This window comes from Glycine soja, chromosome 16 (genome assembly GCF_004193775.1).
Source record: "Glycine soja cultivar W05 chromosome 16, ASM419377v2, whole genome shotgun sequence".
Taxonomy (NCBI): domain Eukaryota; kingdom Viridiplantae; phylum Streptophyta; class Magnoliopsida; order Fabales; family Fabaceae; genus Glycine; species Glycine soja.
The window spans coordinates 5,716,592-5,732,236 of record NC_041017.1 but is presented as its reverse complement, the minus strand read 5'-3'; the positions used below and the strand labels follow the sequence as shown (position 1 = coordinate 5,732,236).

Genomic DNA, 15,645 nt, shown 5'->3' with positions numbered 1-15,645 from the left:
AACTTTAAACCCCCACACAATGAGTCCAATATATGAACTACAGTCAAGTGTCTATCAAGAAAATAGATTAGGTAATTATTGTTCTTAATGAATAGGAAACATTGAATTGTCACAAGTGTCTATCAAGAAAATAGATTAGGTAATTATTGTTCTGAATGAATAGGAAACATTGAATTGTCACAAGTGTATATCAAGATACTTATTATGAATTTAATTTTTATATTACTAATTTCACACTACCGTCTACCAGTAATTTGGGTTTGTCTGATAAACTTCTCCAGAAGACTTTTAAGAGAAAAAAATAAGAAGAAAAGATTAAATGAATTTCTCCATGAGCTAAAATTAACTTATACATAAATTAATTTGTAGAAACTTTCTCATAGTAGATTCTCTGAAAGATGGATTTTAACTTATACATAAACTAATTTTAGCTTGGGGAGAAGATTATTTAATTTTTTTTTCTTATTTTCTTCTCCTAGAAGTATTTCCAGAAAAGTTTATCCAAATAGACCCTTCAAGCTAGAGTAAGAGCTTAGTTACTACAACCATGCATGGCACTCTCTTTTCTACTCATAATGTAAAAAAAACTAAGTGGTTCAAAATTTGAAGTTAGACATGTTCTTGAGCAAACAGCAGCATCTGTCATCCCCTTTTTGTGCCTTTATATATTTACGAAATGCATACTTGATATCGAAATATTAAGAAACATTATCAAGTCACTTGATCTTTTATTCAACTTATGAAAATGTTAACATTAAGCATATTGTTTATGTAAAGTTGTGAAGTATACTGCAACTTAAAACGACATTGTTTTACTGTATCGAGGTTTGCTGGGCTTTCTCAACAGAACTCCTCAGTAAGGATATTACTTGAGCTGGCTCAGGTGCACCAAAAACAGAACTTCCAGCAACAATGCAATTTGCCCCTGCTGATGCGGCCACGTCTATGGTTGAAGGCCCTAAACCACCATCAACCTGCAATTGAAATTGAGCACGTTTCAATTGTTGCAAAAAAAATATTACTACTATTGTGCGTGAGGATGCTAACAGTTGCATTTAGGGCCAGTTTGGCTAAACAGTTTAATTAAGAACCTATTTGGATACACTTCTTGATAAGTACCTATAAAAGAAAAGAAAAATAAGAAAAAAAAATTCTGTCATGAGTTAAAATTATCTTATGTATAAGTTAATTTATAGAAACTCTCATTTAGTTTCTCCAAAACACTGATTTTAACTTGTATATAAGCTGATTTTAACTTATGGAAGAAGCATAATTCATATTATCTTTTTATTTTCTTCTCCTACAAGTGCTTATTGAGAAGTTTATCCAAACAAAACATAAGCACTTATGTACAAGTTATATTTATAATCAAAGAGGAAATGATGTTGAACTGTTTCTACATAAGCTATTAGTTGTTTTCATAAGCTATTTTGAAGTTATAGAAATAAGCTGAAAATAACTTATGAACATATCATAAGTTAATTTTATTAGCTTTCCCAAACACTTACATAAGTGTTTATGTGATAAGGTAAGTCCAAATAAACTATGAATAGGCTCTTCCAAATGAGACCTTAATGATCTCCAATCTCCATGAATACGATAATTTAGCACTTAGATATACTGTTGAATGGTAAGTTTTGGTGAGAAACCTATATATAAAGGAAGTTGAAAGTGCTAAGGCAACAGGAAATAAATAAAAGACCACTGTTCTTTGTCTTAAATAAGAGACGAGAACATAAAAGGGTAAAATTTGAAAGCTTTAACAAGTTCAGAATCAACCAAGGAAAAAAATCCCAATTATCTACTGTGTCTACAACCATGAAGAAAATGTGCATCTAACTTAGCAGGCAAGAAGTCACAGACAAATAAATAGGCTGAGATACCTCTATGTCAAGTGATGGATACTTCTTCCTAAGTATACGTACCTGGTTTGAAAATTCAAAATAAGAGGAAAAAAAATGAAAAAATATATACAACTTTCATAATTGATGAGTGTTGTCAACCATTAAGCATAACATAAGAAAGAGTGATGATACTTTATCCATCGTCTCTGCCATAAATTTTTGTCCTCCGAATCCAGGTTCTACAGTCATCACAAGAACCATTTCCACAGGATTTTCGGCTTCCACCTGTGAAAAGAAACACTCTCTCAAGACTAGGAGCCTCCAGTCAGAGATATTGTATCTATTCTCAAGTTTATGCACAATACTCACGGAAAATAAAGGATGATAAAATATCCATCCAGCTATACAGGTATATATGACCATATGAGAACCAGAGGGGGGAAAATACATACCAGAGGATAAACCTCTCCAACGGGGGTCCCAGGCTTTAATGCTACACCAGGAATCATGCCATGTGACTTGATTCTTTGGATAAGTTCTTTCCAGTTATCTATCCACAAGAGCCACTTTTAAGAAAGCATAAAACAAATATTATACTACCTATGGTCCTATATATAAGAAACATAGGACTAAATCATCAAGATCATGGAAAGTGGTTAAATTAGTTACTCCTTCTGTTTCTATTTATAAGATCTAAGTTTGAAATGGTGCATGTTCCTTTTTATAAGACCCAATTTATAATGTTCCTTGCATTAATTATTTTTTAGGCTTAATTGCAAATTTTGTCCCCTTATTTATCTCAGTTCATGAATTTGGTCCCCCTGGAATTTAATTCACCAATTGAGTCCCATTTTTTTGCAATCCCGTTATTTTAGTCTCCAACACCGAAATTGGATATTGACTGTTAATTATTTATGTTGACCACCACGTGTCGTGCTTTTATTGGATCTCAAAACCTTCTCCCTGTCATCACCCTAAATTGAAGAGAAGAGTGAAGATTGAGAGTTAGGATTTAAGCGAAATAAGATCAGAGAAGAAGGCATCATCACGTTTCCAGGAATGTTCATGCGCAAGCCAGACAAAGCTGCAGCACAGAAGCAGCTGAAATCTCACGCGGCCATGTTCGGGGCATGGGTTGTTGTTATTCGAGTCACCCCTTACGTTCTTCATTTTCTCAGCACCAAGAAAGAGGAACTTAAGCTCGATCTTTAGCTTCTCACTCTTCCTCGGCAGAGGTACCTTCCTCGTTTATTCTCAATTGTCTTATTTTGTAGTGAAAAAGTTATGGAAACATCTTTAACAGAGTAAAATTAAAATGTAAATGGGGGAATATTTACTCCCTTAAAATCTATTTCTTTTTCCCTTGATTTGGTAAAAAAAATCCTCCCATAAAAAAAACATTAAGAAGTGAAAATTGTACAGACAGGAGAGTAATATATGTCATGCTAAACCCAGGAATTTACGACCTTAGCTGCAGTAAATTGGATAATAAATAATGAAAAGAACAAATGACAACATTTTGTGGTATTTGCATCCTGAACATTGTGCTGTTTCTAGCAATTGTTGCAAACCATGATAGACATTGCATAGCTGAGATGATTTATACCCAGGAATTTACATCATCGTGCGTCGTCATTGCCATCCGAAGATAAAAGTTATTTGCTTTTACGGAAGAAGGTTTTAGGGTGATGACAGGGAGAAGGTTTTTAGATCCAATAAAAGCGCGACACGTGACAGTCAATGTAAGCAATTAACGGTCAATATCCAATTTCGGGATTGGGGACTAAAATAACAGGACTGCAAAAAAATGGAGGGCTCAATTGGTAAATTAAATTACAAGGGGACCAAATTCGTGAGCTAGGGAGACTAAATTTGCAATTAAACCTATTTTTTATATTAGAAATACTCCTCATTAAAAGAAGAAAGAGAATGTATTGACAAACCATTAGAAGAGAGAGAAGTATTAATGGCAATGATAGTTTTTCAGAAGGTTATAAATTTAAGACAAATTTATTGCTATCAACTAAATTAACCACTTTCTTTAATCTTGATGAATTAGAAAACTGGGTCTTATATATAGGAACGGAGGGAATATTTTTAATTAATACTAAGATTTGTTTCTTATATAAAGGAAAGGATCGGAGGTAGAATAAAGGTAGGCAGAAGAAAACGGCATATAAGGAAGACAAACCAAAAGAAGGAAGTATAAGGACCAACCTTTTGATGTCTCTACGTGAAATGTAAAACCAGAAGCACCAGCTTTTGCCAAGGGTTCAACATAATCAAGAGGATTTGTAACCATAAGGTGACAATCCAAATATGCCCTGCAAGGGTGAATGGTTGATGACTAAAAAGCACCATATATTATGCAAATAGGAAAAAAGAAATCTGCATAAAATCATCTAGATCAAGGAAGGTTGTTACTTTGTGTGCTTTCTCAAACTTTCAATAACTGGAGCGCCAATAGTTAAATTGGGGACAAAATGCCTGCACGAAATAGAGGGAAAGGGGAGAAAGGAAAGGAAACAGATCTAGTAATTTAATGGCCCAAAACACGCACTCAAAGATAGTAACATTCGATAATAAACAAAATTAAGCACGCATGAGGTGACTCAAAATCATCCATAGAAAGACCAAGTCAAGTTGACAAACAAAATACCCTACCAATTACTATGAAATCAATCATTAATGCTGTGGATAGAACGAGCACCTTTACAGTTCATATCCTTGCAAGCAGAAGCTTGAAAGATAAATATTGCCAAGCTCTGCCAGAGTTTGTCTCAATTTCCTTCAATTAGATGATCATCCCAGATCCAACTCAGTACGAGTATAGTTAAATGCTCAAACTGCAGTTCCATTCCGTGACACTTTTATAATGAAGGCATTCTGCCTAATGTCAATACAGTACAAGAGAGTTTACTTGTTTCAAAAACAAAGAACTGGAAACAGGTAGAAAATTATGATTCAATTCAGAAATCCGTTGCCAGAAAATAATCTTGAGATCTAAGAGTTTCAGCATCTGCTAAAGCCTACATGTTTATATGACTGATGGCCAAAAACAATTACTGGGTTACAATGCAACATAGGAATGTAGCATAGATTAAACTATTTATTTAGCTAAAGCATTAAAATACTATAAATAACAGGATAAGGTAGGAAAAATTCAGTCATGGTCTCAGTCATGCTAGTAATAGCAAAAAGTATAAGACTATACAGGTAGTTGATATTGGAGAAATTTATAACAGAGAATGCCGCACTGATTAGAAATGAATACCGTAGCAGAATCTACAATGAGAACATGAGGTTGCTTTGATCCTGTTATTGTTATTATTGAACATGACAGAAGATTGTGATTCTCTGTCTACTAATAGGTCAGTCTACTTGGATTAAAAAGTATTCAGTAATAATCATGAATAACTATAGCCCAACACATACAATGAGACCATTCACCATTGAATAACAATTCTTATCTCTAGTGCTATAATAAGACTATTAAGTTAGAGAAAACATTTTTCTTTCATTACCATGTTATAAGTGCAAAGTACCCACCAGTTTTGTCTTTGACTAATCTCTATTAGGGAGACCTTTAATGGGGTATTTCTTCCCAACCACAAGACATGAACTCAAGACCTTACTTAAGGAGTCTTATTTGAATAATATTTAGAGAATACTTATTTTGAATAAAGTAAAGAATATTCTAGTCAATGTTAACCCAAAGCTATAAACAAACAAACTAATTACAACTAACTCAAAATCATTGTTACAAATATAGAAGCAAATCGACAAAAGAATGTGCCGCAAATTGTTAACAGACCATTAAAATTCAAAACTTGAAATGTAATCAGCAAAAAGAACTAGAACCCATTATCCTTGCACACAGATAACATTAACTTGACAAAACAACAAAAAGGGAATGAACTGAAATGCAACTTAAAAACCCATTCAATTTGGAAGTAATGGCAATATGAGGAGTGAGGACAAAGCCAATAGCATAAGCAAAGCAAGAGAGTGAGTGACTTCCTTACCCATCCTGCAAATGAACCCAAAATGAAAAAATAAAAATATAAAAAAAAAAAATCAGTAGCCATGGTTGCTGAAAAATTAAAGTAAGCTCAATGAGAGAAATTAATTAATAGTAACAAACACATAGACAATCATTCAAACTTGGTTAACAAAGGAACAAAATTGTAAGCATGCAATAGAAGAAGAAGAGGAAGAAGACCATGATGTCCATGTGGAGCCAATCGGCGCCGAAGTGGAGCATGCGCTGAGCCTCGGAAGCCAAATTGGCGAAGTCGGAAGAGAGCATCGAAGGAGCTATTTTCGGTGTCATTCCCATCTTTTCTTTCTTTCTCAGAAATAAAGAAAAACAAAACAGAACGAGTTTGATTCTCTTAATATTCGCGATTGGAGGGTCGCTAAGTAGGAAGAAAAGAACTTAACAGTAACGCTACACTTTCACATTTTAGGTTGCAAATTTTTGACACCGCCCCCATTGGATTGGAGACACACCAACGTTAATTAAGAAAAAAAAGTTTTGAATAAACCCCCCATATTTGTTCCTCAAATTAAGGTTGTGTTTGTTCTGAGTGAGAAAATAATTTGTGAAGATGGAAATGACTGAAAGTTGTTTTTTACAAAAGATATAGGTGAGAAATAATTTTAAAATTCATAGGATTTACTTATATTATTTCTCAATTATTTTTAATTTTTGATGATGCGATAAATTAATAAAAATCTCTAAAGAATTAAAATAAAAAATTATATTTTATAAGGATGAAATTATAGGTTATTTAAGTCTTTTTTATTTAGACAACATAAATGTCTTATCACAGAAGTGTGTATTAGTTATTATATTCTCCTTTTATTTCTAATGATAAGGATTTTCAATTAATTCACGTGATTTAAGACCAATAGTCATGGTATTAAATTGATCAATTATTTGGAAAGAGAATAATTAAGAGTATATAGGTAAAAATAATAATATTTTGAGAGAGTGCCTATTTTTTTTACTAGTTTTTATTAAATTTTAAAAAAATATTGTCACATAATATTTATCTGTGTAAAATTTTATTGTATAATAATAAAATTAAATATTAATTATAAAATTAAAATTCATGACTTAGACAATGATAGTCACTATCTTTATTTTCTTAACATTTATAATATTTTTTATTATATCTTTTTTAGATATGCATTTAACACGCCTCACAACTACCTTTTTTTTATCTTTATTTTTATTTTTTATATTTAATTTTTTTAAGTATCTACCATCTCCAATATAATTTTTTATATTTATCTTTAAATTTCATTTCAATAATTTTTTAAAAAATTTATTAATAATTAAAATAACCTTATATGTTAATTTAAATTATTTATTATAATTATAATAATTAATCTATATACTAAAATTATTTATTTATTATAAATTAAAATTATATAAAAATATTTAGCCAATACAAAGTACAGAATAAAATCTTTCAATTTTATGCTCAAGATAGTTTCTAATTGTTTTTTAAGATAATTTTTAATTAGTTAAAAGTATAAAATTAATAATAATATTCATGAACTTGAAAAACAGAAAGATAAAAAATATTGAAATAAACAAAAATTCCCTACTTTGTGTCTGGGCCTATATATATGACCTGATGAGTGAATCATCCAGCAAACCAAAGTACCCTAAGGCGCCGCACAAACATATTCACAAGAAGATGAGGAAAACACTCTTCGTCGCACCAACGTCAGTGCTTGTGTCACGTTTAAGGTACCATGTTTCTGTCCAAACTTTTTTTCCCTTTTCTTGCTTCGTTTCTAATTCTCAATCTCCATTTTCATTCACAGTGTTTTCCATTTGCGTCCAGCCCCACCCATCTTCGAATTTAACACGATTTTTGGGTCCCGTGTGAAGATGAAGCGTGACCTTAATGCTATTACCCTTTTCAAGCACATGCATGTTAAGGGGATTGTTGGAATTGTTGAACCAGGTCTTGGTATTTTCAAGATCTTGGTCAGCTGTTCCTGCCACCTGGGTCATATGAAATTTGCCTTTTTTATGTGACAAAGGTCTCTGTCTTAATGGTGAAAATTGCATGGTTGTTCGATAAAACTGTTGTGATAATGTACAACACAATTATCGATAGCTTATGCAAAAATAATGTTTGTTTCTGAAATGGTTGGTAAGAAAATTTCTTTCCATATCATCACTTACAATTCCTTAATCCATTAGAATAACAAGTGGGTTTGTTGACTGAAATAGTTGAAAAACCTAATGTTATTACTTATCATTCTTAGATATTTTTTAATGGATGGGTATTGTTTAGTTATAATATCATAAGAATAATAAATAAGGTTATGAATCTCTTTAATAAGAGATATATGTTAAAAGTCACTCAATCAATATTCTTTATTAAATGTTTTGTGTAGAAATCTTATTTTGATTAAACAATTGCATTATTCAAAAGCAATTGCATTATTCAAGAAAATTAAAGATTATGCAAAGGTGGAAGACTTGAGAATGCACAAAAGATTTTTCAAGATCTTTTTCATGAAATGATAGCTTGGAAGAATGTTTGGAAGATTTAAATTAGGTGAGTTGCTCTCTTGTTGTACATTATTTTGAATTTTGATTAAGACTTGCCAATTTTTATTTACTTTTTATTCGTACACATAAGAAGATTGGCTATCCATTGGGCTCAGTATCACTCTATTTTTTATTAGAAGTTCATTTTGATGTTTTTATTTATTTATTATGACAACAAATAGCCATTTATTTTGAGTTTTGAAATGACTAATGTAGTGTCAATGTACTCCATTTATTAAGGATATTTTTGTCACTACAAATTGTTGTTTTTCTAGATGAGAGACCAAACTAAAATTGAGAGATTGATTGTCCTAAGGCACATAGGCTGTGACATTTTGGACTTGATAATATTAATAATCTTCATCCATTTATCATTTCATTTTTTTTTCTGGCAGATTTTACTATAATATCTCAATAAATTGGAATGATTCAGCGAAGTCTCCGATGATGACAGATATAATGGAGTCCAAATGAATTCTCTGATGATGGTAGATATAATGGAGTCCAAATGAATGAACTTTATCATATTTATAAATATGATGACTTAAGACAAATAAGTCCAAGTTTTTTGAAGTATTAGGATGTTTATAATTGTTGAGTGACATAATTGCTGAGAAAGATGAAAGAGAAATGATTAAGCTGAAATGTTCATTACAACACAATCATTGATAGCTTATGTAAAGATAAACTTGTAACTAAGACATGTTATTTATTTTTATTACTTTTCTGTAGAACTTCTCTTGATAGCGGTACTCTAATCTTTAGCTTAAGCATTGTGAATCACGTGAACGAAACAACATATTTTAAAAGCAAGAACCCCGATGTTTAAGCTAGCAATAAATTTGATGCACTATGCAAGAAAGGAAAGGTTAAAAAAAAATAACAATGCATTAATGTCGTTACTTTAATATTTTAGTGAATGAGCATTGCTTGGTTTTTGATGAACTGATGAAGGTAAGAGATGTATTCAACACAAGTTTGGCTTCTCTATTATTCATTGCCAAGTTATCCTTAACTCCCTGTACTGTCCCTTCGAATGATACCATTTCATGAGACACTTTAAAAAAAACAACAAAAAAGACAAATTCTTTCAACAACTTCTACAAATGGGTGACTCCTAATGTTGAGGGTCATGTCATCACTAAAAAGGCTATTGTTTATTTTGGAAGTAATTTGTAGACTGCAAGTGATCATGTAAATTTTTTCTTTCAAATAAACATGACACTGACAATTATTCCTGCAAACTGTCTCTCAACCTGCTTGTGTCGTGCACTGACTATCTCACTTTCACTTTTTCCATATGATTTCTCTTCCCAAGGGTAAAAATCAAAACAATGTATATAAAAGAACATGAGCCTCTAGTTTTTTTTAAGGCAAATAAGGTATAATTATACTCCCTCCTTCTATAATTATAATATTTTTTTAATTTTTAGATTTCTTAATTATTTTTTCTATATATTTTTAATTAATTATTTTTTTCTTCAATCATTAATGAAAAACAATTAAATTGATAAAGATAAGAAAAAAACAATTTTAGAATAATAATCAATTAGGATGTACAGTGAGGTACTGTACATGCTATATCCTATCTCGTATACCCCTTTAATAACCCCCAAAAGCCTAAAAAACACCTTCCAAAAGTATAGATTCCAAGAATGCAAAAGCTGAAAAAAAAAAAAAAAAACCATCAGACATCCCAAGGATTGGTCTAATTTTTTGTCTGTGCATTGGTATTTCAAAATTTGTTAACTGTAAAAGAAACATTTTTAATAAATGATTAAAATTTTACTTTTGAGCAAAATTTTAAACGATTAGAATTTTCTTCCATTCTTCATGTCATAATGCTGCATTTCACGATGAAATAAAATTTGCATTCACCGAAGTATTTAAACAAAATTGCATAAAACTAATTCACTAGATCACTAGGTCATCCTACTAGAAAAGGGTTTCAGTTGTTTATATGAAAACCTAGATGTAAGTCTCATTTTTGTATAAATTTGAATCGTAGGAATAGCTGAGTATATTTGTTTTATTCTGCTTCCATTAGGCCCAGTGTTTTTACTAAAAAAGACAGCCTTTATGGGCTATGACTAGGAGATACTATTATAGTCTTTTTTTGCTTTCTGCACTCTGTCTATTTTTTGTATTTTTTTTTATAAAAATATCCTTTTACGTAAACTAATTTCTGTAATGAAATTATGTTCTAATACATTATGAAAACTATTTTTTGTAACGTATAAATTAATATAACAGGAATTATTTTCTGTATTATATTTTTCATATATTACAAAACTAGTTTCTCTAATATATTTTTTTATATTAGGGAAACCAATTTTTGCAGTGTATTAAAAAAATTACATTACAAAAATTCTGTAAACTACTAGAAGTACTTGAATATTTCCCACACAAGAGAAGCTAGACACAGGGAATCCAAGGAGAAACTAAAACCAAACTTTTATATATCTTAGGGAAATCAAATAATAGATCTATCAGGCTAAAGGTTCTTCCCTACCAAGATTTTCTATGATATTCTAAATTGTGGCTGACAAAGGTGCTATTATACCTTTTCTTTATTTTCTAGTATGCTGCGTCAATCCACAATTTTAACTATACACATCAAACATTGTTTCAAGAGCCACCAGCCTCCCTTTTCTCGATAAGCTTGACAAAATTACGGACAATTGTCTTGCCTTCTGGGGTTATGATGCTCTCTGGATGAAACTGAACACCCTATAGTGAAAAAAATAAATAAATTTCTATATGGGAAGAGAGGGAGACAAAGTACAAATTCAAAGATGATGATAATAATAATAAGAAGAATCTATTATTATTTTATCTCTATAATTACCTTCACAAACCAGCCACTAACTTTTATTATCTTGCTTTTTATTTTAAAAAAATATGGAAAAGCGGTTAGGCACCAAGTGCCTTTTCCCCTAATAATAATAATAATAATAATAAAGGCATGAACTTCAAATCAACAGAATCCTTCCCTGCAAATAGGAATATATGGGGTAAAAGGTTTAAATTTGATTGTAAACCACCCTCACAAGTAGCTAAGTTTCCTACTTTTTAAACACAGTATAAAATATTAAGATTTTTCCCTATAAAACTATAAATACTAAAAAGGATAGGAGACAACTGAAAGATATAAGGGTTGCATCAATCCAGGAAAAAAAAATCACTAACGGTAAAATAAAGTACATTTACTGTGTCATGCTATTTGACAAAACAGGAAATTAAGGCCATGTTTGTTTTGGCTTTAAATGTTGGGGAACAATCGAATTTTTAAGCTCTCTCGTGAGGCTGGTTCGAAAGTGATTATTTTCCATAATAAGCTGAATCAAACACTTTCTACAATGGCCAATAGAGAATTTATGTTGATGATTTTACTTGTCAGAGAGGAGTAAATGTTGTATGCAACATGTTCTAGTCCTGAAAATTTAAGGACTTGAAACAGAAGTTATACTGGGAAGGAATTAAGTGATTTGAGGCTAGCTGACAGAAATACTGCAAGTTTTGGCATGAGAGAGTGCATCAATTCATGGCTTATGCAGTCACCTTTCTAAATTTTCTGTATTTGCAAGAGAAAACTGACATTTCTTGAACATGGAAAAAGTAATTAAGTATATGCCAAACATAAGGAATACTAAGGTACCCCTGTGGACGATGTTAACTAAACTCCATATCAAGATTCAAGAGTAAAACCTGATTCCACTAGTTTCTTTATTTCTGGAAAGATTATAGATTCCTCTCCAGATTGAATTAGAAAAATACTAAGTTGTGGATCTATCTTCTCCTAAATGAAGACCAGGAATTAACAGTTACACTTATACCAATTAAGATACAATATGAACACTTCAGTCCCATAAATTAATCATCAAGTTCAATAATCCCAATTTATTTATTCTTCATAACAGGATATCCCTTTTATGAATTATTAGAACACTCAATCATTTTTTACATTGATACAAACAGTGGAAAATAATCATGATAGAATATTGATTTCAATGCTGAATAAGAAAATCTTCTGAAGGAAGATTAAGATGTTACCTGTAGATGCTTATATTTCTTATGACGAGCAGCCATTATAAGACCATCTTCTGTCCATGCTGTTGCCTCAAGTTCATCATGAGGAAAGCTCTCTTTTTCAATTACAAGGCTGTGATATCTACCAGCCAAGAAAGGACTGAAAATGATATGAATTAAATGGAGAAATGCTATGTCAGAGCTCAGAAAAAGTTGGAACTTGAAAGCAACGAGACTGCTGCTGTTGATAACCAATAGTAAAACTGTAGACAGCGGATTAAAAATAATTGGAAGCAGAGAATAAAGCCCCAGATTTCATATAAAAGTAACAAAACCCTACTTTGATAGTCCAGCAAGTAATCCATCTTCTCCTTTCTCATCATAGTAAACCATAGAGCTTTTTCCATGCATAACACCATGAGGAGAACGAACAATCTTCCCTGCACAGGATAACATTAGAAAGTTTTGATCTTATTGTAGTGTTCCAGCCAAAAGGAAGAAATGAAAGTTGAGAGGGAGACTAAATGGTGAAGATCAGAATGCAGGGGATGATTGCCATTTAAATTAAAAGCCAAGTTAATGATGAACAACATACAAATATATCAAGAAATTTTCATACTCATTTCTACGCAGCTAATAGATTTGTGGCTAAGGGGATTACAAGGCACCTAATAGACTCACCTCCAAAAGCCTCTCCAATGCATTGCAAACCCATGCACACACCAAACAATGGCACAGTTGGTCCAAGTTCCAAAACCGTTTGCAAAGATATGCCTGAATCTTGAGGTTCTCCTGTAAGGATGAAAAAAATGTAAATCAGTATTCTTGTGTTTATTCTATTGTTTCTTTTTCTTTATCTATTATCTAAACAGTGATCAAGTATTAGGTTTTTATTAATTCAAAAATTATATAAAAAATGAAAATTCTAAAGAAGCCAAGCCTTACCTGGCCCAGGTGATATCAGCACTCCTCTGGGATTTTTCCTATGCAAAATAGACAAAATAAATAATTATAGTTAGCCCTGCACATCAGGAAACTTCAAAGAACATGCATTATCCCACAAACTGCTTCATCAGCAAGAACCTGTTATACAATATACATACATAACCAGCAAAAACAATTTTACCTTCTTAACTCCTCCACTGTCAACTCATCATTGCGGTAGACCTCAAAGTGAAACCCTAACTCCCCCATATACTTCAAATGTAAATGATACAATGTTAGAATAACACTTTTGTAAAACAAACAGACGTACATGTACAACAGCAGGTTCTATACAAAGATCTCATATCTCATTTGAAAAAAGTTCAGTTAAATTGAAGAAAAGGGGGGAGAGGGAGAGGGGAATTTAAGACTCTTTTGCAAATAAGTTTAGGAAATGCTATTGTTATTAACACTCTATTCATTTTCCAGATTTCCATATCTCCTGAAATAAGCAAACTTGGTATGGAAATCCCTCTACAATATTTCTTTTGACATATTAAATTCAGTGTTAAATTTGCCATTAGCCTCTTCCCCTTCACTGCAAAAGGTTCAAAACTCAAGCAAAAAATCATCTCATCTAAACCTTATCGCATACCAGCCAGCCAATAAATTTGGTTCCTTTAAAGTGTGACACTTTCAGATGGAAAACACAAGTGCCTGAAATTAGCATAAACTCCACTTGCTGCATATTTCCAAATCATGTCAAGAATTTGAATCACTGCCTCAATCTCAACAAGCTTAGCTAATTTGAATCATTTTACAATGACACCCAAGACTTTTACCAAATGGATTTAGGTTTTCTACTATTCTTCAAAATCATCAACTCCCACGATTTTCAGCACAGAAATGAACACACACACACACATACACAACCAAGAATCTTGATAACAAACCAACATTGAGAAGAAATCACACAAATGATAAATAATGGATTTAGATCTTCTACAATTCCTCAAACTCCTTAACTCCCTGGATTTTCAGCACACAAACTAGACACACACACAAAAAAAAGTAGCAGTAAAATACAATAAAAACCCTAAATTTCCTCACACTAAAACAGTGAGTAAAGCACATGACACAATCATCAAGTATTAAAATAATAAAACAGAAACAATCTTCAGAACAAACCAACATCAAGAATGAATCACACAAATGATGAGGAATGAATTTAGGATCCTCAAATCCTTTTAAATCCAGGATTTTCAGCACGCACAAACACACATACACGGATTAAGGCCTTCTGCAATTCCCCAAATCCCTTGACTCTCCTTTCAGCACACAAATAATCACACACACTCAGATCATCAAACCACACACATAAGCGACAAAGAAAAAAGAACCTTGCATAGGTTACAGACAACAAAACCATCACAATCAACATCAAGATGGAATCACAGACAATTATTACATGTGAAAGAACCAACCTGGCAAAGATTATAGGTGAAACTGTCATAGTTGTCAATAACAACAATGGGGTTGTTGTTGGACTTCTTAGCCGAAATGGGGAAACCCGAATTGGCCTCCAAGGCATTCAAATTGGCCTTTGGCACCACTCCACTTACCCTTTTGGCCACAGATACCACACCTGTCATCAAAATCCAAAATTTTGCATCAAAAACTAAACTTTTGAACAAAAAGAGAATAATAACGAAGAAGCAGAAGTACTAGTTACCGAGGGAGGGTTTGACACGGTTGGTGAGAGAATGAGGGAAGCGAGAGGGTGTGTGAGAGAGAGAAGGGTTGTTGTTGGATTGAAGAAGCGACAAGTGAGAGAAGAATGTGGCAGCCATGTTCAAATGTTTCTCTTCGCTCAAACAAGCACAAAGTAAGAACTTGCTTCTGCAGAGTCTTATTTATAACACATAAAGCAACACGTTTTTTACACCGTTTTGGTGCGGTCACAGAAAGAAGAGAACTTGCATCTCAACCATTCATTTTGTTTTGTGATCTTCTCAAAAAAGTTTTCAGTTGTTTGATCGAGACTGCAGAGTTAAAATGTGTGAAACCTAACTGCAGGGCAATTTTTTCTTTGAAGTTTGGTTATGTATGCCACTTTCTTTATGACATATCCGTTTTTTTGTTATAAATGCATTGTTGATCGAAATCTAAAATTTATGCAGCATCTAATAAGTCTATACCAACATATAAAGGCGATAATTGTAACCGTTCTTGGTCTTTATTTTTATTTATTCATTTTACATTCAAATA

General features: G+C 32.0%; 2 protein-coding genes and 1 long non-coding RNA gene across 3 annotated transcripts; 1 reads left to right on the top strand and 2 right to left on the bottom strand.

Moving 5' to 3' along the window:
* Nucleotides 1-696: 696 nt before the first annotated feature.
* LOC114391240 (ribulose-phosphate 3-epimerase, cytoplasmic isoform-like) lies at nucleotides 697-6,343 on the bottom strand. Its single transcript, XM_028352294.1, has 8 exons — nucleotides 6,067-6,343; nucleotides 5,870-5,874; nucleotides 4,269-4,331; nucleotides 4,062-4,168; nucleotides 2,297-2,394; nucleotides 2,037-2,129; nucleotides 1,884-1,925; nucleotides 697-974 (listed from the first exon to the last, which is right to left on the bottom strand). The coding sequence occupies exons 1-8, from the start codon at nucleotides 6,181-6,183 to the stop codon at nucleotides 813-815; spliced, it is 687 nt and encodes a 228-aa protein (XP_028208095.1). The 5' UTR covers nucleotides 6,184-6,343; the 3' UTR covers nucleotides 697-812.
* A 1,560-nt stretch (nucleotides 6,344-7,903) lies between these two features.
* Nucleotides 7,904-9,168, top strand: LOC114389027. The gene is made up of 2 exons (XR_003661687.1): nucleotides 7,904-8,431; nucleotides 8,820-9,168. It is a non-coding gene; the product is annotated as an uncharacterized LOC114389027 (long non-coding RNA).
* Nucleotides 9,169-10,853: 1,685 nt separating this feature from the next.
* Nucleotides 10,854-15,407, bottom strand: LOC114388954 (anthranilate synthase beta subunit 2, chloroplastic-like). Its single transcript, XM_028349509.1, has 8 exons — nucleotides 15,110-15,407; nucleotides 14,862-15,022; nucleotides 13,580-13,650; nucleotides 13,399-13,436; nucleotides 13,135-13,245; nucleotides 12,794-12,893; nucleotides 12,478-12,613; nucleotides 10,854-11,154 (listed from the first exon to the last, which is right to left on the bottom strand). The coding sequence occupies exons 1-8, from the start codon at nucleotides 15,225-15,227 to the stop codon at nucleotides 11,053-11,055; spliced, it is 837 nt and encodes a 278-aa protein (XP_028205310.1). The 5' UTR covers nucleotides 15,228-15,407; the 3' UTR covers nucleotides 10,854-11,052.
* Between the last annotated feature and the right edge of the window lie 238 nt (nucleotides 15,408-15,645).